At 31.5% G+C, this 23,252-nt stretch overlaps 1 protein-coding gene across 2 annotated transcripts in view; it reads right to left on the bottom strand.

Annotated features, from left to right (window-relative positions):
• The window catches only part of LOC105248612, a 277,209-nt gene that overhangs the window by 67,138 nt on the left and 186,819 nt on the right, over positions 1-23,252 (bottom strand). For both annotated transcript variants that reach the window (XM_025409500.1, XM_025409506.1), the window contains exon 9: positions 1,561-1,632. In XM_025409500.1, coding sequence (XP_025265285.1) covers positions 1,561-1,632 — 72 coding nt within the window. The remainder of the gene's footprint in view (positions 1-1,560; positions 1,633-23,252) is intronic.

Genomic DNA, 23,252 nt, shown 5'->3' with positions numbered 1-23,252 from the left:
TTCTTACGATTTAAGATTTAATTTTCTTGAATGGAAAAGAAACAATATTAGATAGAAAATAACATTTTCTATCTAACATTGTTTCTTTTCAAAGATTATAATCAAAGATTATAATTTTCTTAAAGTAGAATTAAATAATTATATATTCTTGAAAAGACAATTATAATATTAAAATAAGACTAATATTGTTGAAATTTAAAATTATTAAATTCTTCTAAGAAGATTATAAATTGTTGCGTATATATATGAAACAATGAACGCGTTAATTTAAGTATATAAGTTTTGATTTGACATTTATTTTTTTTCTGTGTACAATTTTTAAATCGATTTACTAAAGCGTTCACAAGTTATAAGAATTTTAATTTGCACCGAATTAACATGTATTCTTATGGGAAACGTATAATCACGTCGATTCAAATGACAAAAACACATGGAAATAATATTCAGAATTTGTTTAAAATTTGCAAAAGTTTAGACACAGAGGAAATATTTAATCAAATAATATTATACAAGTACTAATTGGTTAAAAAAATATTAAATATAATTCAATGAAGTTAGCCATGTATCTGTCACAAGACGAAATTCTCTACCAAAAGTTAATCATTTCAATTAACAAAATTCGGAATATTTCAGTAAAAACGCAATAAATATTAAAAAATACTTTTGCAAATTTTAAATAAATTCTGAATATTATTTCCATGTGTTTTTGTCATTTGAATCGACGTGGTTATACGTTTCCCATAAGAATACATGTTAATTCGGTGCAAATTAAAATCCTTATCACTCGTGAACGCTTTAGTGAATCGAATTAAAAATTGTACTGAAGATTCTAAACATATGTAAAGATATTCTGTACAATTTTTATTAAATTCTCAATATTTTGAAAATAAATACAAAACATCCTTAAATATTGCTTTCAACAATCATCGACCCTCAAAATTCAGATTGAATGTCATTATAATTTTGTACATTTATTATTGAACGAATCTCTACTAATTTCCTTGCTACAATCCTTCTCGAAAAGCATCTTGAGAGATGACGTCGTTTTTTTTCCGGCCAATCCTTTCAAACATGCGTGCAATCGCCTCAGGACTAAAACGAAACGCCCACGTGAGATAATACACATAATCCCCCGGGAAATATCGTGAAAATTGAATCGATAATAATCTCACAATAATAAGGATAACGTCGTTCGCCGGGATTTATTTATTGTTGTGCTGCTATTGTTGGCTGCTGCGCAGTTTCGAGCAAGATAATTCAGAATTTTTCGAGGGTTTAGGCAGTTTATCTCTCCCTCGAGAGAGTAAATTAGGAACTTTGAAAGAAAGGTCATCCCATATTCCACTTAAGCTTTTGTTATCTCCAGAACATCTAAGTCCTCGGGCTTTCCAACCGATTTAGATTTCATCTAAAATTACTTCCTTTCAGTTTGTGCGATAAATATTTAGTGTACAACAATCTCGGACTAATTTAAAAGGATTTCCATCTGCATCTCAGATAGCGAGTAGAAATTGCTCATTATTTCCTCGAGACTGATTTTATCGAGAAAAAGACACTCACCTTCGTACATTTGCGCGTACTGCGGAAATCCGGCCGCCCTCAGCCATTTGCAAGCTTCTTGCGCCTCGATTTCTGAAAGAGATTACAAAAGTATAAATTAGAGATCACAAAATTACAAAATTAAGAATGATAAACGCACGTAAAAATTAAAATTTTTTAAAGAATTTGCTAAAAGAAATATTCGCGAAATATTGATCAAATTGAGGAAAGGGAGGAGGAAAGAGTTCTTCCAGGCTCTGAGATCGCAAAAAATCTCCTCGAACTAGGGTTGCACAAGACCCAAGACAAAACAATATTCGTAAAAATATTGTATTGGTATTGAAAATTTTCAAAAATTTAAATCTTATCTTGGTCTTGAGTGAATATTAGTAGCAAAAATCTCGTCTTGTGTTGTCTTGTCTCGATTTTATTAACAATTTTTTATCTAATATTAAAAAATTATGTAAATAATATTTAACATAATTTTTGTAATATAATTTGAAATAATTATTACTATTGTATTATATTTTAATTATAATTATTACTATATAATCGATATAAATACCGTCTATTTACATAAAAAAACATTTACTGTTTCATGGAAAACAGAAATTAATAACTATTTACAGGCTCCAAGGGAATGCAGATATAAATATTTTAGAGTGGTAAAAAAATCAGGTTCATATTTATCACACATTGTCAAAAATGGCTAGAGACATTTTAAGTTCAACTGCCTCGTCCGTGCCAGTAGAAAGACTTTTCTCAATAAGAACTCTATGTCAAAAAATAGAATCAGATTAGTAAATCTTTAAAAGCACTAATGTGCATCAATTCCTAGGTGAAATGCTCTTTAATATCTAAAATTTGCGAGTTTGATTTCTAATTTATAAAAATGTTATATTGTATTAATATGAAAATATGTATTAATATGTTTTTAAATTTATTAATATAAATGTTTTTATTGAATACAATTTTTTTAAATTCGTATATAGTGATTTTTTTCATTTACAAATATAAATATTTTAGTTTTTTTGAGAACCAATAATCTTGACAAGACTAATAATCTTGACAGTCTTACAATTAGTCTTGGTATTGTCTTGATAATTAAAAATCTTGTCTTAATGTTGTCTTGAAATTCAAGACAAGACAAGACAATATCAAGACTAATCTTGGTATTTCGTGCAGCCCTACCTCGAACGATAAGAGGCGCATCTTGGAAAGTCGGTCGTCCCGCTGGGACGAGCAGGACGAGAATTCATAATCGGGGACTGGGCGATCGCGTATCCGCAGGGCGATAAAACATGGTAACCATCAGTATCGATATCGCCGCGGCGGATTTATCGATTCCTTTAGCAGCGGGTAGCCTCCTCGCGAACGAACGTCTTTATTTCCCGCCTCGAAGCCGGAGTATATCACCTGCGGCGCGTCGATAGTTGAATCGCGATGCGCCTTTTAGTTCGCTCTTCGATTAATCTACGACTCTGAGAACGTTATTAGTCGCGTGTGCGACGCCGCTGGATTTCGCGCGTCAAATTTATGGCATTTATAGCAATAGGGTGTGTCTACTCAAATCACGTAAAAAAATTCTCTAATATCTTCCAGGTATTTTGATCAAGATTTTAAATAAAGAGAATATTTTAGACATTTTTTTATGCAATTTTCTCAGGTAAATTTTTTTACGGCTTGTATTGAAGCTCTAATTTTTTTCTCATGTAAAGAAAAAAGAGAGTAAGTTTCGAGTACCATATTTATAATGTACTGGAAAAAATTAATAATTTTCGTTAAGCATTATTATTTTTTATCAATAAAAATTACAATAAAGAAGAATGCACATTTACATTTCGCTAAAATATTAAGTATATAAACAGAGATAGATACATATATTTATAATATATTTTAAACACATAATTCACTTGGCTTTACGATACAAAAGAAAATAAAATTATCAAAGAGATTTTTTTTTAAATTCCCCGAGTTTTAATAAAATTTTCTAATTCTTCCAGATGCAAAAAATCCTTGAAAATTCCAGTTTTTCCAGGAAGTAGATCCTGAGAAATCGCATCTATTTTTTTCATAATAAATTAAACAATTTTATCCAAACTACATCCAAGGAAAAAGACCCAAAATTGTCGAACGCGTCAAATTTGGATATTCCTCGACTTTGAAATTTATTACAGAAGCGATTGGTACTTAAGATCGCTCGTTCCACGAGTTCTTGAATGCAACGCGACGACGGCGTTATTGAAGACGCTTGAAGGAAGAGAAAAAAAAAAGAAGGATGAAACACTGGGCTACGAGAAGTCACGCGAGGTCGACGACACGAATTTACGTAAGTAGCCAACGCGTTCATGTATGTATTCATGTACATATTCACGTATGCCACTTATAGACATGCAAATGAACCGTCTCGCTCCTCCAAGAGCCCACCAATTGCGCTCGGATCTCGAGTCGCGTGAAAAGGATGCTTAGGATGCTCGCGCCTCTCTTTCTCGCGCTTCACAAACATACATAATAACATTAATTCCGCTAATAGCGAGTTATCGTATTTTAAACTCGAGGAGGAAATTACCGACGAGACAAGAGCGTGCAAATAATTATTATAAACAAATAACGCTCGAGGGTCTCCCTCTTCGAGCGAGGGATAGGGATATAAATCTCGACGCGCGGGAAAAGGACAATCGTGACGAAAACAAGTGGGTGTGTGTGCGCGGGGAAAAAAATAGCGGACGAGAAATATACGGCAGAAATGTAATCCAAAGGGCGAATATAAAAATTCGCGAGCGAGGAGGATGCGAACACGAACAAGACGACGAGGAAGCGGATGAGGAAGAGGAGTTCGCCTTCACCGCCGCCGAGATCGTTACGGCAACTAACGCAGCCGCTCTCTGCTGAAGCGTGGGCGAATTATAATGAGATAAAGTATCTGTATAAGCGTTAAAAATATCCCTTCCGCGCTCGCACGTATATTGGACGGCAAATAATAACGCGCAGAATCGATGCTGCCCGTGAGAAAATGGCACGTGCACACGTTCGACGTTAATAGGTCGCATTTTAAGGATGATTTTGTATCTATTTTCAAAATATTAAGAATTTCATGAAAATTGTACATAATGTCCTTACATATGTTTAGAATCTTCAGTACACAGAAAAAAAGAGTATTCTTATTTCGAAAATATATTTAGTTTTAACATGGAAATCTTGAAATGAGATTATATTGCGTTAATTAAAGAAAAATATAATTGCTTGAATTATTGCTTACTTGAATGAAGACATTTTATATAATTCATTCAAGAAAAATATATTCTTACGATTTAAGATTTAATTTTCTTGAATCGAAAAGAAACAATGTTAGATAAAAAATAACATTTTTAAATCAAAGATTATAATTTTCTTAAAGTAGAATTAAATAATTATATTCTTGAGATGACAATTATAATATTAAAATAAGACTGTAATATTGTTGAAATTTGAAATTATTAAATTCTTCTAAGAAGATTATAAATTGTCGCGTATATATATATGAAACAAGGAACGCATTAATTTAAGTATAAGTTTTGATTTGACATTTATTTTTTTTCTGTGTACAATTTTTAAATCGATTCACTAAAGTGTTCACAAGTTATAAGGATTTTAATTTGCACCGAATTAACATGTATTCTTATGGGAAATATATAACCACGTCGATTCAAATGACAAAAACACATGGAAATAATATTCAGAATTTGTTAAAATTTGCAAAAGTTTAGATACAGAGGAAATATTTGATCAAATAATATTATACGAGTACTAACTGGTTAAAAAGATATTAAATATAATTTAATGAAGTTAGCATGTATCTGTCACAAGGCGAAATTCTCTGCCAAAAATTAATCATTTCGATTAACAAAAATTCGGAATATTTCAATAAAAACACAATAAATATTTATATTAAATAATATTATATATATTATATATATATTATAATATATTATATATATATATATATATATATATTATATATAATATATATATATATATTATATAATATATATATATATATATATTATATATAATATATATATATTATATATATATTATAATATATTATATATATTATATATATTAATAATATATATATATATATATATTAAAAAATACATTTCTGCGCTATAGCTAAGATCAAATTCTAATATTCCACGCAATTTCTCATACTCAAAATACACCAAAAGTGGATATATATTCGTCAATATTGATTTTCAGCTACTTTTTGCTGAGATTTGTTGGGTACATACAAAACATCCTTAACCATCTTCTGCTGTCAATTCTATATTTTTGCGAAAGAGAAATAAAATTTGGATGTGTAAACTCTTTGCGCGCGAAACTAATTAAAATATACTCGTGGACAAAATTAACGCATAATTTTTTTTCATTTTTTTCTTTAAAAAAATGATATTTAAATTTTAACGAAAAATTGTAAAGAAAAAGTGAAAAAAGAAATTATGCGTTAAATCCTTAATGCGAAAAAAAAGTTGACAGAGTCAAATGTCAAAAAGTTTCCCGAATATTTCATTGTTTACCTCGCGAGATAAATTTCAATCTCGCAAACACGATTGAACGTCGCGTCGATTCTCACATTTGCATTATTGCGAAAATAATCGTTCAAGTCAATTTGCGCGTTTATATGTTTACATCGGCGAAATATGAACTCGCCAAAGTACCGGTGGTACCGGTTTCAGCGAGCTGCAGTGGCTGATTAAAACGGCGAGGCGGATATCATTAAGGCAGCTGAGATGCTATTGGAGCGAAGCAATTAACAGGCTAATTAGAGGGCTTCTAAATTCGAGTGATTTTCGGCGCGGAAGCCGATTGACCGTGCGACGAGAATTGATAGTGGAAGGTAGCTCTTGCTGATGGAAAAAGGCAAAAAAGGGACTTTCATCTCGCGTGAAGCGACACACCTACGTGCCGTCTTTATACAGAACTGCTGGAAGTTAAAAGCAACGACCTACCGCAAACTTATATACAAGACTTATCTCTGGTATACGGTAGACTCTCGTCGCGTGGATCTCTCGTGAAATGAATAAGGGGAGTTGTATGTTGGAAGTTATTAACACCGTAAAACTTCAATCTCTTGTCATTCTTTATCATACGGTACCGGAAAAAAAGTATTGCATCACTCCGAAAAAATATAGAAAAAAGAGGAATTTTTTTTAATCTTCTTTTTGCCCTCCAGCTGTTTTGCTCGTGTTGATAAAATTATTAAAGCAAAATAACAGCAATAAAATATAATCTGGTGATATTTATATATTTTTGTTTATTAAATGATTTCCCTATTGTTCATTTTATATTATTTTGTCTATTTAATATTATTTTGTTTATTTAATATTATTTTATTTATTTTATATTATTTTATTTATTTAATATTATTTTGTATACAGTTCATAATTTAAATATTTATTTTATACCTATATTATATCTATAATTTAGCAATAAAATATAATCTGGTAATATTTGTATATTTTTGTTTATTAAACGATTTTCCTTATTTTTGTTCATTTTATATTATTTTGTCTAATAATATTATTTAATATTATTTTATGTATTTAATATTACTTTGTTTATTTTATATTATTTATTTAATATTATTTTTTTTATTTTATATTACTTTGTTTTTTTAATTTTATTATTTTCCTATTTTCATAACTAATGTAATACTTTTGACCGGTATTTTGTATACAGTTTATAATTTAAATATTTATTTTATACCTATATTATATCTATAATTTAGCAATAAAATATAATCTGGTAATATTTGTATATTTTTGTTTATAAATGATTTCCCTATTTTCATTTTATATTATTTTGTTTATTTAATATTGCTTTGTTTATTTTATATTATTTTATTTATTTAATATTATTTTGTTTATTTTATATTATTTTGTTTTTTAATTTTATTATTTCCTTATTTTCATAAGTAATGTAATACTTGTGACCGGTATTATGTATACAGTTCATATAATTTAAATATTTATTTTATACTTACATTACATCTATAATTTAGAGATATTTACTTTATAACTCTCTTTTGTCTCAATTGTATTCACTGAATAGAATAGAGGATGTCTTTATTCTATCTTGTTTTGCTGGAAGATTGGTCATCTTTTTTGCGAAAAATGGGAGCATATACATGAAAAATTATTACGGCGAATGCAAATATGAAAACGAGCGCAACGACTCGGACGACTTTAATCTTGTTGCAATCGGTAGTTCCAGGCGCTTTTATCGATCCTCGCGAGATAAACATTAATTAAATGACCCGTGTCGTGCGGCAGTTTGTTCGATAGCTCGTTATTGTGTAAGTGTGCGTGTCTGTATGCGATGTCCATTTTTTTTCGGATTAAAAACATCCTCACGCACCGTTGATTAATGTGGAACGTCGCATGTCGGGATGATGCCACCGTTCGAATTCAAAATATCGGCCGATATTCACTTTTTGCAACTCCCAATCGATCCAATTTGCACGCTTCCTGAGAGGATTAAATGCGCGGTATAAATGACGAAGTTCCAATTAAACTAATCCTCCTCGGTTCGACTTTTATTTCCGGATTTTGTCTCCGAATTTCAAGTTGCATGTCAGTTTTTTTTCCTATATAATTAATCAAAGCTTTACGAATATATTAAAAAAATATATGTACGAAATAAAAGTCGATAATTAATACCGTTAACAATATAACGATCATACGCTGCAATTTTTCACGAATTAATTATAAAAATATTTCAATATTTTGGACGCTTATAAATATTTCAATATCAAATGAATTCCAGCTCGAGCTTCCACAGGCCGCCCTCGGCCGCTGTCAAATTAAGATTCGAAACGAAATTTATGCACCGGTTTTGACGTCAAGGCCAAAGTGGGTCAGGCACTAGAAGAAGCCTCAAGTGGGACCGAGAGGTAAAAAGCGCCAGGAGCTTTATGCGACAGATCGAAGTCGAAGGACAGGACATTTTCGCGAAAACGTCGCGTGTCGCGTCCGTGTCCCACAATCCCGAAATGCTTTATTGTTCACGGATTCGGGTCAAGTGTACGCATCTGAAAAACATTCTTTACCTGTCGTGACGTGATCGTTTTTTAAGCACGGTCAAAAAAAGCTCGAGTCTATATAAAGCTTCCGTCTGAAATTTCGCGATATAAATATATACCGGCGAGTCATTGCCCAACGATTATCGACCGGAAATAACTCCTCGACCGACGAAATTAAATTTTTTATTCATTGCGAAGGACAAAGCATCCGCGGAAGGTGATCCAATAAAGCAGGAACAGACTTGCGATTTTTTATCCGCGATATAATCGAGAACGAAAGTATATTATTGCGACGAATAAATTTCACTTTTCGAAAAATAAAAACGAAAATAAGATGAATAGCGCGAATTAGGCACGTTAGTATGGTTGCGCAAGACCCAAGACAAGACAATATTCGTAAAAATATTGTATTGGTATTGAAAATTTTCAAAAATTTAAATCTTGTCTTGGTCTTGAGTGAATATTGGTAGCAAAAATCTCGTCTTGTATTGTCTTGTCTCGATTTTATTAACAACTTTTTATCTAATATTAAAAAATTATTTAAATAATATTTAACATAATTTTTGTAATATAATTTGAAATAATTATTACTATTGTATTATATTTTAATTATAATTATTACTATATAATCAATATAAATACCGTCTATTTACATAAAAAAAATTTACTGTTTCATGGAAAACAGAAATTAATAATTATTTACAGGCTTCAAGGGAATGTGCAGATATAAATATTTTGGAGTGGTAAAAAAATCAGGTTCATATTTATCCCATATTGTCAAAAATGGCTCGAAACATTTTAAGTAAAAATGCTCTTTAATCTTTAAAATTTGCGAGTTTGATTTCTAATTTATAAAAATGTTATATTGTATTAATATTAAATGTTTTTAAATTTATCAATATAAATGTTTTTTATTGAATAAAATTTTTTTAAATTCGTATATAGTGATTTTTTTTTCATTTACAAATATAAATATTTTAGTTTTTTTGAAAACCAATAATCTTGACAAGACTAATAATCTTGACAGTCTTAGTCTTGGTAACTTGTCTTGATAACTAATTAAAAATCTTATCTTGATCTTGTCTTGAAATTCAAGACAAGACAAGACAATATCAAGAAATCTTGGTATCTCGTGCAACCCTACACGTTAACATTTTTTTTTTGCGAAAGGTCAATGCATCATGAAAGAGATAAGTTCCTAGTCTTATTCTATTGGATTTTATTCAGTCGACAACTCATGAAAATAATTAATTGTTTCTCCGAATAAAACTTTGATGGCTTTACGTCATAACGTCTTACGTGGATTCTTGCAAGGACCTTCTCGTTCCGTTGAGATAGTTTATTGTCGCAAATTAAATTCTTAAGCGAGTTTATTGATCGCACAAGCAACATCGTCGTATATCTATCGTCAATCGAGCGCGATAAATCGAGTGGCATACCATTGGAGTGGGTCACGGTCCTGCAAATATGTCATTGTTTTCGCATATCATATCTAGTGGCGGACTGGCGCCAAAGATAATTTCTGCTCGGTCGGCAGCTCGGACAAGCACTGTACGCACTAATATTGTGAAGCTATGTTCCTCGAACAAGGCTTATTTTCATTATTATGCAAGCGTCGAGAGCGAGTGAATCAGCGACTAATGATCTCTGGAATTTAATTCGGAGGAGTCATGTGTGCCTCTGAAACGAAATTCGAGGAATCTCGCTCCAATATCATATCGCGACACTGAATTAAGCATCTCAATATGATGCTATAATAAATAAACGAATCTCAATATGATGCTATAATAAATAAACGAATGAAATAAATGTATTCATGATGCAAGAGTCAAATCAACTCTCTCGAATTGTCTCTATTTATTAATAAATATTTCATGATATCATCGTGCTTATTACAATCTCTCTTATTTATTTGTCAATCTTGACAAGCGCGAATTATTCATGGATAGGAAGCACAATTACGTTAAAATTATATACGTATATCGTGCTAATCAACATTCCACTTCGTCTCGCGATTCGTGCTCGCCAAAATTAGAATAATATTAACCGCTGATTTTAACAGTTTTGCACATACACAACTGGTACCACTCCTCTATATTGCGTAATGATCTCCATCCGTGTTGGCCGCTGAAAGATCTCTTGCAATTCGTCCCCGTTACTCGACAACTCAACCTTTGTTCAGTGATATACGGCAACGTTCTGCCCCGCATTTATGATCTTTCATTGCATAAACATTTGTCTAATGAGTACCGCGCGTTAGCGATCATAAAAGCAATTGAAATTTTTTACATTCATTCAGCAACTTTCTGCCGCTCAAAAGTGCTGACTCTCGTGGGAATGTCCGACTATCTTGAGTTTATTAAGAGTAAATAAGAGAATTTTTTAATATTTATATTTAATATATGAATATATTTTATTCATATTTATATTTAATATTTGAATATATTTATATTTATATTATTATTTATATTATTATATATATTATTATATTTATTATTATATACATTATTATATTTATATTATTATATGAATATTTATTTATTATTTCAAACTGAGTAAAGTAAAAATGCATACTTTGTTTTAAAAAAATACTATACTAAAAATATATGCTGCAATAAAAATATATGCTGTAATAAAATTATATATTATGTTTTAAAAAAATATATGCTGTAATAAAATTATATATTATGTTTTAAAAAAATATATGCTGTGCTAAAAAAGTAAAAATTTAAAATTTAATATTTTAGCAATTTTTTTTAGTGAACATAAAGTTTATTTATGTTTTTCAAATTTATTTATTTTCATGTTTTTTATTTGTTTTTTATGTAAGGCTAATTTTGATTACTATTGCGTCATTGTAAATATAACTTGTAAATATCTTCTCATATTTTGTAACCATAACTGGCGTAGAAACGTCATTGCATGACAAAGCAATGTTAACGCGAGTACCGGTGACGCGAGAAGCGAATCTTTCTCGCGTTAAAGAAGCGGTAAAGATGTCCTCTAAAGCGCGTCTTGGCTCAACAAATGGGGATCAGCGGGGTGTAAAACGCAATGCCGCATGCTGCGACGGTACAGCACGTTGTCACATTGACAGAATCCGAGAGAAGGGTCGACAAAGAGGACCCGGGTCCTTCTTCGCATCGATTTGGGGACTCGCGGAACCGGTTGTTCGCTTTGCATAGGATCCTCCTTCGTGATTTGCAAAGTGTAGTCTCTTGCTAAGATTCTTTCTAAGAAGACGAACGTATCTCAATAATTATCAAGCGATATATCATTCTTAGAAACTAGTAATAGAAGAAGCTAAATCTTATTGTGCGAAATATTAAGATTATTTATGATTCTCTCTCTTGTGTATCCAATATTTTAACATTCATTGAAATATATCAATATAATATATTTATAGAATAATTATTGTTATTTATTAAAAATTATATTATTTATTTTTATTATTATTTTTATATATTATTTATTTTATATATTATTTTATATATTATTTATTATATATTTTATATATTATTTATTATTGTTTATTTAACTTTATTATTTTTATTATACATTTTTATATATTTATTTTTATTATATATTATTTATTATTTATTATTTATTTTTATTATTATTTTTATATATTATTTATTTTTATTATTATATATTATTTTTATTATATATTTATTATATATTTTTATTTATTTTAGTTTATTATATTGTTTTCCCTCTCTTTTTCGTTTTCTCTTTGCTTTTTTACTTCTGTTAACTTAAATTATCTTCGCAAAACCGCCCAAGCTTTTGTGCGAAACTTGTATCTCGACATAACCCGAGAGGCACTTTTGTATTTCTCTCGTTGACACGAATACACCCCGCTGCTTCGAAGGAAAGCCACGGTCACATTTCGAGGGCCAGTCTTAACAACACCAGCGTGCTTCGCGGTCAAACACCGGCCAACTTCGCATTTCGTTTAGGCAGGAAGATAAATCTGCACGGACAAGAGGGGGAGGAGATACAGTCCGGTTCGCGAGGGGAACGAAGGGGGGAGGAAAAAATAAAAGAAAAGTCCGAGCCACGCCTTCGTCCCAGGCGAATCCTCTCGTCGAGGATTTTTCGCTGGGAGAGAAAAAGTGACCGAGATGAGAGAAGAAACCAGGGGATTTTCCTGTGAAAACCTCCCGTTTCTTTTGCATAGAATAATATTTGATCCGCGCCACGTTTCTCTCAACACACGGCTTTCACGTTAATTAAAACATGTGACCCTACCCTTTAACCTTCTCGTCGTTCCTTTCATTAACGTAGAGGATACGATCGTCGGACCACAAGTCCCCGTAGAACACCAATTGGCCCAAACTTAGCAGTTAACTACCGTACGCTTTCATTAAGAATGGACAATTGATGGAATGATCGCCTTCGCGAGCGATGAAATTCATTATCGAGGTGCATGGGAGAAGTAGATTTTGATTTTTTTCAAATTTTATTTTTTTCTTGTCTCACGTAACAATCAGAGGGTTGGCAAGCTTTCAATCTCTCTGGAAGAGCTTCTTGCTTCAGAAGTTTCATACTTACTGGAATTAAAATTGAAAAATAGTACAAAATATGAGTGAGGATTCTTTTAAAGATATTTCTGACTGAAAAGTTGCTTAAAAATAATTTTTTATTATTATTTTATTAATTTATTATTTATTATTATTATTATTATTATATGGAAAAATGTTAAATAAAATATATTTATATTATATTTAATTATTTATTATTATTTAATTTATTATTTATTATTATTATTATTTATTATTTATTATAATTATTTTAATTTATTATTTATTATTATGAATTAGAACTGAGGAGGATTAAAAATATTAATCAAGTAGTTGCACATCATTAGTAGCGCTCTTTATTAATTACACATATTGCGTACGCGTATTTTGTATGTTAAAAATAACCGTAAAATTTTTATAATGCCTCAGAGAGTAATAATGAAATTTCTCTATTACGGGATCGTAGATTGTTTGCAAGATAAAATTTCTGCCGCGGTTCTTCGCGTGACCGCTGCAAAAGTTGGATTAACTGTCGCGCTCGTGTCCGCGTGTCTGCGGATTGGATCCGATGGAGAAAAGGCGCGATCACGCGAGAAAGAACGGCAAGGGAGCGGAGTTCTGGGACAGAGAGAACGACGGTCATTAACTGGTAATAGCTCGGGACACGGGACGGGGCTTAACCTACCTCAACCTAAACCGGTAGAGAACGAAACCGTAGGTGGTGAGCGTGCGCCCGTCGTGATTATTTCGTTTTAACGAGATATCCGTGCCAAGTGTATTTATACTGGCCATCTGTCAAGCGCTCGTTATCGATTCGTTATCGTCACACACGTATCTCCTTAGAATTTGATAGGTTTGGCCGATCGTCGAGTAAGAAGATCTAAGAAGAAATTGTCACGTTTAAGGATGTTTTGTATGTACAATCCCAGCAAAAAGTAACTGAAAATCAATACTGAATATCCAATTTTAATTTTATTAAAATTATTTTATTATAAAAAAAGACATAAAATATTAGAGAAATTTTCGAATTTTTTAATCCATCACTTCTTCTCAAAAAAATTCTCGAATACTGAAAAATCCAAGAATTTACTAAATTTTAATTCTTTCGATTATTTAAAATTCTAAACTGTATTTATATGTTTATATTTTAAGGATGTTTTGTATGTACAATCGCAGCAAAAAGTAGCTGAAAATCAATATTGATGAATATCCACTTTTAGTGTATTTTGAGAAATTATGAGAAATTCTTCCTTATAACTTGTGAAACGATTTAAAAATTGTACTGAAGATTCTAAAGATATGTAAGGACATTCTGTATAATTTTCATTAAATTCTCAATATTTTGAAAATAGATACAAAACATCCTTAATACGCGTTCGTAATAAATTTTGTACTTTTATATAAAATACGAAATTATTTATTTACCCCGCAGATCTGTATGATCTTTTTTTCCAAAATATTTAAAAAATTCTTATCAATTCTTGATATTTTTATTTTAGCACAGGATATGCATGTTAAGTGTATATAAAAATGGCTATAAAGAGGTTTGTGCACAAGACTGAAGACGAGGTAATATTTGTGAAAAATATTCAAAATTTTTGAACTTAAATCTTGTCTTGAATAAATTATTGTCACAAAAATCTCGTCTTGTATTATCTCGTTTCAATTTTATTAATAATTTTTATCTAATAAATTATTTGGAAATTTTTATCTAATTTCTGGCGGATAATTGTTTGAAATAATATATATTTGACATAATCTTTATGATAAAATTTAAGATAATTACTATTTATATCATTCACACATTTACTTCTTGAAAACACTAGATATATTTTCAGAAGTACGCAAGTTTTATGTAGTAAATAATTATATAAAAATTTATATAATTTATTTTAATAATTGTTTCTGTTTTGTTAATATATAAGTTTTTTATTAAAGTATTTTTATTAAATAAATAGTATATTATTAAGAAGATATTAATTAAATAAAATTCGTTTAATATAGTGACACTTTTCTCTCCCTCTCTCATCTAATTTATATTGAATATATATATATTTTAGTTTCTTTAAAAATCAATAACCTTGACAATCTCACAATTAATCTTGATGTAATTAGGCTAGATAACTAATTAAAACAAATAAAAAACTTGATCTTGTCTCGAATTTCGAGGTAAGACAAGATAATATCAAAACTAAATCTTGATAAATCTTCATCTTAATAATCTCTTGCAACCCTATTTAATTGTATACGCGACGAATCATTAATATTTATCATCATTTATAATTCCTCTCTTATTTTTCGCATACGAGTTGATGGTTCGCGAGCTGTCAAAATACGTTTTCAAAGGAGGAGACTCACATACGCGATCAATGATTATCAACGATTCAAAAAGCTTTGCTTTACTTACTTCATACATTATTGCAGAAGTCACGAGTGCGAATAATCTGAGAAAATATTTTATAAAGAGAGCGCGAAGAGCTTTGCATGATATAATTTTTTACGCGTAGCTCTTGAACTCTGACATATTAAACATTGCTCGTCGCAAGTGCTTTAACAATCTCTTCACGAGAAAGCTTTATTGCGAGCTTGCAATGGCATGCGAAAGAGACATGAATATCGAGAGATTCATTACTGCGACACGATCGCGTTAATTCGTTAATTATAATTCGCGTAATAAATTTAAAACTGCTCTCTCTCCTCATTTGTTTTCAATGGGAAAAAAATTGATGGAAAAACGATAGTAAATTATTATCAATTCTAAAAATTTCAAGCTATATTTATAATTGAATTTTTTAAATAGCAGACTAATTATTAATACGATTATTCTTTAAAAAATTTCTAAGAGAAGAAGAGATTCTCATATGTACATATGTACAATCATAAAAGCATTTTTTTGCTGTATATTTAATCATGTTTATTAAAATTGTGTTAAAATAGACGTAATAATTTTCATATTCTTGCATTCGTAAATAAAGAATAATTAATTCTAACGATGATATTTAGAGACTAATTATTCAAGATACACTCGTTTTTCTTCTTCATGCTCAAAAATCTACGTAGTATCATTAATTATGGTCGTGATAGAAGCGTATAATAAAACTTTCGCGGGAGGCATAAGATAAATAATCCAAGCGTAAAAATATAATGTCACCTTATCGAACGATTCCTAATTGCCGACCAACGAGATAATCATTCGTGCTGTCCCAGAGCTTGCCACGATTTATTATTCGAGCGTATCATATCGGGCGTACTTTTTGTCGCTCGGCGAAACGAAAACATTTAATTAAATATCGCCGAAGAATATCGTATTCAATGAGCCAGCCAATAAAATGTTCGTGCAAATTCCTGCATAATTTAAAATTAATATTGTATCCTTCTGAAAAATCCCCAACCCTTCAAGTTAAAATTAAAATAAAATAAAATAAAAATAAAATAAAAAAATTAAATTAAATTAAATTAATTAAATTAAACGAATTTCGTTTTATAAGACTATTCATTCTGTTTACGCTTTTATGAATTTACCTGAATCATTAACTTATTATTTTACATATTATTTTATATTTATTACTTATCATTTTATATTTATATATTATTTTGACAATTTTGTCGAGAAGGAATCCATAAGAGAGACAGTCCCTTCTAATAAAATACGCAATAGCGCTGCAGGGTTAAATAAATCGCGACCTAAAACACGACGGAGCTCTCGATGTCTGATTTATTCGAATCGAAAGCACGCTACTAACTTAACGCGTGGCTTCGTTCCTTAGGCCTAGCCGCACACACGAACACGGGGGCGTGTATTTACACGCGCGCGTGTTACACGTCGGTGCATATCTCATTTGAATATTGAGAGTTGCGTACACGCAACTCTCGATACGCGCCGAGCCCGCTCGCTAATGAACTGCATTATTCGCGATATATAGCCGCGATAGATTTGCATTAACATGGCTTTTATTGCAATTAATTAAATCGGCATTTAAGACGCGTCCCGACCCCTTTCCTTCGCCGCGACAATAAACTTAAGCCTGATAAAGTAGCGGGGTAGTTCGATGTTTAAAGATCGCGAATCATTTGCGTCACCTTCCGGTGATACGTAATGCGAATATTATTCAACATTACATCGGGCAGACCTGCTCGGATCTTGGTGCGACTCGAATTTCACGTTCTGGAACGCTAAGTCAGTAAATTGTGCCTATCCAACACCTTTCGCTGGAATTATAAACCCGTATCATTTAATTATGATTAGATAAGTTTCAGTAGAAGCTCTGTATTATTTTTAATAACGTAAAGCGCGTCTAAGGCTTATTATAGACTAGCGTAACATCTGCTTGTCGTTATAGACGAAATAGATTAGAAATATTCGTATAATTTAGAATTTAATAAAAAATATCGAGATATTTTCTAAAATAAAATAAACAATGCATATATGTAAATCTGGATGATAAAAATTTTTTTGAAATAACGTCATGCAAAGGTCAGTCCGAAATTCTACGAGAAAAAAAAAATTATTCGATCGACACGCCGTTGGCGCTTGTCATCACGCGCACTTTATTATCGTACAAATCGACTGTCGATGAGGCGCTAATGACTCACGCGTGTAACCGGTGCAAAAAAAAAAAAACACGAGCCGCACGAGCACGTCGCGTGTGCGAGAGCCATGGGGTTGATTTACGAGAAGCCAGGTCGATAATTAGAGGCTAACGGTGCTCGCCGCCGGCGGACTTCTTTTTCGACGTCGAGCCTCGAACGTGTCAGGGCGATCTCGCAGCGTCTCTTGACACGAGAACGGCATATGTCGTCGATAGGGCGATCTAAATTGGCGCAAATCGCGAGTGACGGGCGCGTAGAGGCGAGAGGGATAGGCAGTGACTTATGACGGTAAGAAATTACGAATCCTACTTCTCGAGTAGTCAGCCCGCGCTTTCGAATCTATTTCAAGAGCGAATAAGAGGAGACAAAATTTAATATTTTTTTTGGTATTTTTTTTAAATTTCTCTTCAATAATTATCAGAGAGCAAATACACAGAGTCTAAAAGTCAAATCTTGTAAAAAAAATTCATGATTTATCAGAATATTTTTTTTGTTCAAAATTAGGTAAAAGAATAGAGAGATTTGACATGTGTTTCATAATGTTTCTTAACTCAAAAAAAATAAATAACTGTTATCAAATGAATTTTTTTACTTGTATGACATTTTCATTTTTTTATCACTAAAAATGATAATAAAAAATATATTTTGCATATTTTATATTTATTAAGATATTTAATATAAACAGATATATAGATATATATTTATATTTTAAAGAATTCAAGCTTGGCTTGCTGATAATTTATGACAGCAAAATGATCGAAGAGAAAATTTTTAAAAAATGCCCTAAATCTTAATAAAATTCTATGAGAATTTCCTGATTTTTCCCAGATACGAAAGAAATACTTGAGAATTCCTTTCCATGTTTTTCTAGGGAGTAAGTACCCGTATGTATTATACGTACATCTTGCTATCATATTAATCTTGTTGTTTGAGAAATCATTAATTTGCGTAATCGAATTTCTCTCCAACTGTTTAATATCTCTTTCACGGATGCCGATGTGGCAGAAGAAGGCAAAAAGTCGGGAATATACAAATTGCAGCAATTGTAAATCCTTCTAGGCAGGCAGCACTTCCGGCAAATCATATCTCGTTGCAAGCTTACTGCAAATTTGTCGATCCATGTTCGACGCGACGTCGCGTTTTCCCGCTGACAATGATTAATTTCTCGCCGATCTTCGACGGGCGATACGACGACCGGCCGATTCCGTTACTCGGCCGCGAGGCAGGGGAGCGTGAAATCGCTCTCGGTTGCCGAACTCGCGTCAAACTTAATCGATCATCGAGAAGCGATGTACTATGGCACGATCGGCCGGGAGAGAAAGTCTCGGATACGCGAATATCCAACACAGAGACGAAATTCTCTTTACACCGGAAAAGAATGGAACGCGATCCTTCTCGAAAGTCATTCGACAGATTAATAGACGTAAAAATTTTCCAATCTTCCGAGGTATTTTTGCGCAAAATTCCAAGTAAAGAAAATATTTTAAAGATTTTTTGGAGTAACTTTCTTTATTGCAAGTATTTTTTTAAATTTTTTATTCACGTTCATAGATTTGCAAATGTACTAAAATATGAATAGTTTTTAAAATATTTTTCACTTGCATTACATTTTCTTTTTTTTATTACTAAAAATTGTAATAAAAGAAATATGTACTGCACATTCAATTTTAAGATCTATCAAGATATTAGATATTACATAAATAAAAATAGAGTGTGTGAGAGAAAAATAAATATTGATAATGATATTTTAAATACAATTTATAATTCTTGGTTTATCGGTAAATTACTTATAAAAGTATCATTAAAAAGAAATTTTAAAAAAATTCCCCGAGTCTCAATAAAATTCCCTGAGAATTCCCTGATTTCTTCAGGTATAAATGAATTCCCTGAGAAATTCAGGCTTTTCATGTTTTTTTCAGGCAACAGACATCCTGATTTAAGAATCTATTGAATCGCGAAAATTCGCAATTAAACCCATCGTTGGCAAGTTTAAATTTTACCTCTTGTGATAAACTGACATCTTATTCAGACAAGTCTTCAAGATAATGATTTATGACATGTATTTCGATTCTCGCCGTTTGAATAAGAAGGATATCAACATGTCTTTCATATATTTAGCGTCAATCTCCTCGACAAGATTACATAAAGTCCTTTGCATTACTTGTTAGCTTTGAAGATACTGTATATTCGCTAAATATTGATTGTAATAACTACATTCGCATAAGACGCGATAATAGGTGAATATTCGAAGATCAACAGGCTTATTTTAAGGATGTTTTGTATGCACAATCTCAGCAAAACGTAGCTGAAAATCAATATTGACGAATACATCTTTTAGTGTATTTTGAGAGATTATGAGAAATTGTGTGGAATATTACAATTTGATCTTAGCCACAGCACAGAGATGTATTTTTTAATATTTATTGCGTTTTTACTGAAATATTCCGAATTTTGTTAATCGAAATGATTAACTTTTGACAGAGAATTTTGTCCTGTGACAGATACATGGCTAACTTCATTAAATTATATTTAATATCTTTTTAACCAGTTAGTACTCGTATAATATTATTTGACCAAATATTTCCTCTGTATCTAAACTTTTGCAAATTTTAAACAAATTCTGAATATTATTTCCATGTATTTTTGTCATTTGAATCGACGTGGTTATACGTTTCCCACAAGAACACATGTTAATTCGGTGCAAATTAAAATCCTTATAACTTGTGAACACTTTAGTGAATCGATTTAAAAATTGTACACAGAAAAAAAAAGTGTCAAATCAAAACTTATATACTTAAATTAATGCGTTCATTGTTTCATATATACGCAATAATTTATAATCTTTTTAGTAGAATTTAATAATTTTAAATTTCAACAATATTATAGTTTTATTTTAATATTATAATTGTTATCTCAAGAATATATAATTATTTAATTCTACTTTAAGAAAATTATAATCTTTGATTTAACAATGTTATTTTCTATCTAACATTGTTTCTTTTCCATTCAAGAAAATTAAATCTTAAATCGTAAGAATATATTTTTCTTGATTGAACTATATAAAATGGCTTCATTCAATTCAAGCAATTATATTTTTCTTTAATTAACGCAATCTCATTTCAAGATTTCCATGTTAAAACTAAATATATTTTCGAAACAAGAATGTCCTTTTTTTCTGTGTACTGAAGATTCTAAACATATGTAAGCATTCTGTACAATTTTCATGAAATTCTCAATATTTTAAAAATAGGTACAAAACATCCTTAAATAACGAATTACTCCGAAGAAACTTCCGAGTCTCTCTCGATGTGCTTCAGACGCGGCTGGTCCTTACCCACCAAAGGGTTAAGAGTTTCTCTCGGAAATTGTGTCGCCCCACGTGTGGCAAGGGGTTAAATCGTTTGCGAAACCGGTTCGCGCAACAATAATAATTAGCTTACGCGGACCGGCGCATAATCACCGTCTTTACGCCCATAATAATACTTTTGCCGCGTATCCGCGTAGTCCTAATTATTATCGCGACGGTAACGACCGAAACTCTCTCGAGCGAGAGAGCCAAACTGTAATTTGCCTTCGCTTCGTGGATTGTATTATGCATTACATGTACATGTAACGCCGCACTTTTTTCGCCGGTTGAAAGGGAAAAAGAGAGAGAAAGAGTGAGAGAGAGAGAGGGGCACTTAGAACTGTCCTGGCGATAACACGGGTATCCTCGAATAATGGAGTTTCTCTGGAACGATGTTGCGAAATAATGATACGGGGAAACCCGGTGGGTGCATCCGCAAGATGTGTTTATCCATGGGGCTATTGAATATATACCCGCGCGAGTAAAAAGTTACGCAAGTGTGAGAATCGTTTGGGCCTCGTCAATGACTGATTATTAGCCGCAACGTGTTAACACTGTACACGATGCTTTACTACTCTCTCGTTAATAATTCTTTGCACTATATCGAGACACGATAAGTGAATAGTAATTATTTTTAATAGTAATTAAATAATTTTTAATCATTTAATTTTAATAATAATTTTTTGTATATATTTTAATTGATTTTAATAATAATTTTATTAACAATTTTAGAATCTAAATCGCGGAGAAAATAGTTATTATTTATTTATTGGAAAAATAAATATTATGTCATAAAAATATTTATATAAATTATTATACAAAAATAAATAAATATTATATACATAAAATATATATATAATATATTAATAAATATTATAAAAATAAACATTTAATATTACATCATATGTAAAAATAAATATATTACAAAAAAATTATTATATCATGAAATGGCATATAAGGGGAGGCTCTTCGAAAATAAAAAAAAAAAATAAACATTGTAAAAAAAAATTATTTTTCATGAACAAAAATTGCGCAATAAACGTGATTAAATTTAGATTCGCCAAGTCGTAAGTTTGGCGCGGGCTTCGTCTTAGGTTCTGCGAGGAAAAGTACGCCATTTCACGGACTATGCGTACAGACGTTTGTGTGCGAGGGGTCTGCATGCTTTTATGAATACCGTGGGAAGAGAAACATAATAATGGCTGCCAGATACACTGGCTCACGTGCCGTCACCACCCTTCCTCGCTTGTGTTCCGCTCGTTTTGGGCTGGTCGCCCAAAAAAATTCATGGGCCCTTCTCGTTCCCTTCCCTTCCCTCCTCCTCCTCCTCCTCCTCCTCTCTTACTCTCGTCTCTGCATTCCCACCCCTCGCCCTTTATTCTCACCGCGTATATTTCTACGGCTTTCGTGACTCGACTCTGAAATAATCTACTCGCGCGGCACCGAAAGATCTCCGGGGGTGGTCCTGCCGATTATATCACGGGATTTATGAATAAAAAGATTGCGACGAATTTCGACGGAATTCATATAAAGTATCATGAAAAAACACGACTGATCCTTGTCACCCTTAATCCTCATTTAAAGGATTTAATAAAACTATTAAAAATGAATAATTAATATGAGAAAATAATAAATATTAATTAATATGAGATAACTGGAACATCAAAATAAATATTTATAAATCATTAGTATTTATTTATAATAAATTATTAATATTTATTTTGAATACTGTTAATAAGATTAATCAATCGTTAATATTACCGCAATTAAATCTGCATTATAGGCATCTCTCGTTTATTTCGGGGCGGCGCAGAGGCGTATGCGCATTAAAACTGATTGTTTCGTATTAAATTCCGCAATTTAAATTTTGCTCTCGGCAAATTTGCGCGGGGAGATTTCCGCAGTTAACGAACGCAGCTGGGCGATTTAATATAATTATCAAGATCGACGGGGATCCATCTATCGTTGGACGGGCGGGCATCGCCCCGTTATAATAACGACTGTGCATTAAGTGGCCGCGGTTAGGGGATCTCGTCAAATTGGCGCGCGCCTCCGATAATGGCTGATCAACGGTCCCGGAAACGCTCTCGCCGGATTTTACAGTCTAAATCCCTCGCGTCGGGACAGTAATTCCGACGCCGAGAAAGTCATTCCTAGAATCGTTAGTTACGATTCAAAGCCCGTCGTCGCCCGG

Source organism: Camponotus floridanus, unplaced genomic scaffold, assembly GCF_003227725.1.
Source record: "Camponotus floridanus strain SB8 unplaced genomic scaffold, Cflo_v7.5 scaffold10, whole genome shotgun sequence".
NCBI classification, from domain to species: domain Eukaryota; kingdom Metazoa; phylum Arthropoda; class Insecta; order Hymenoptera; family Formicidae; genus Camponotus; species Camponotus floridanus.
This window is presented reverse-complemented; position numbering and strand designations above follow the sequence as displayed.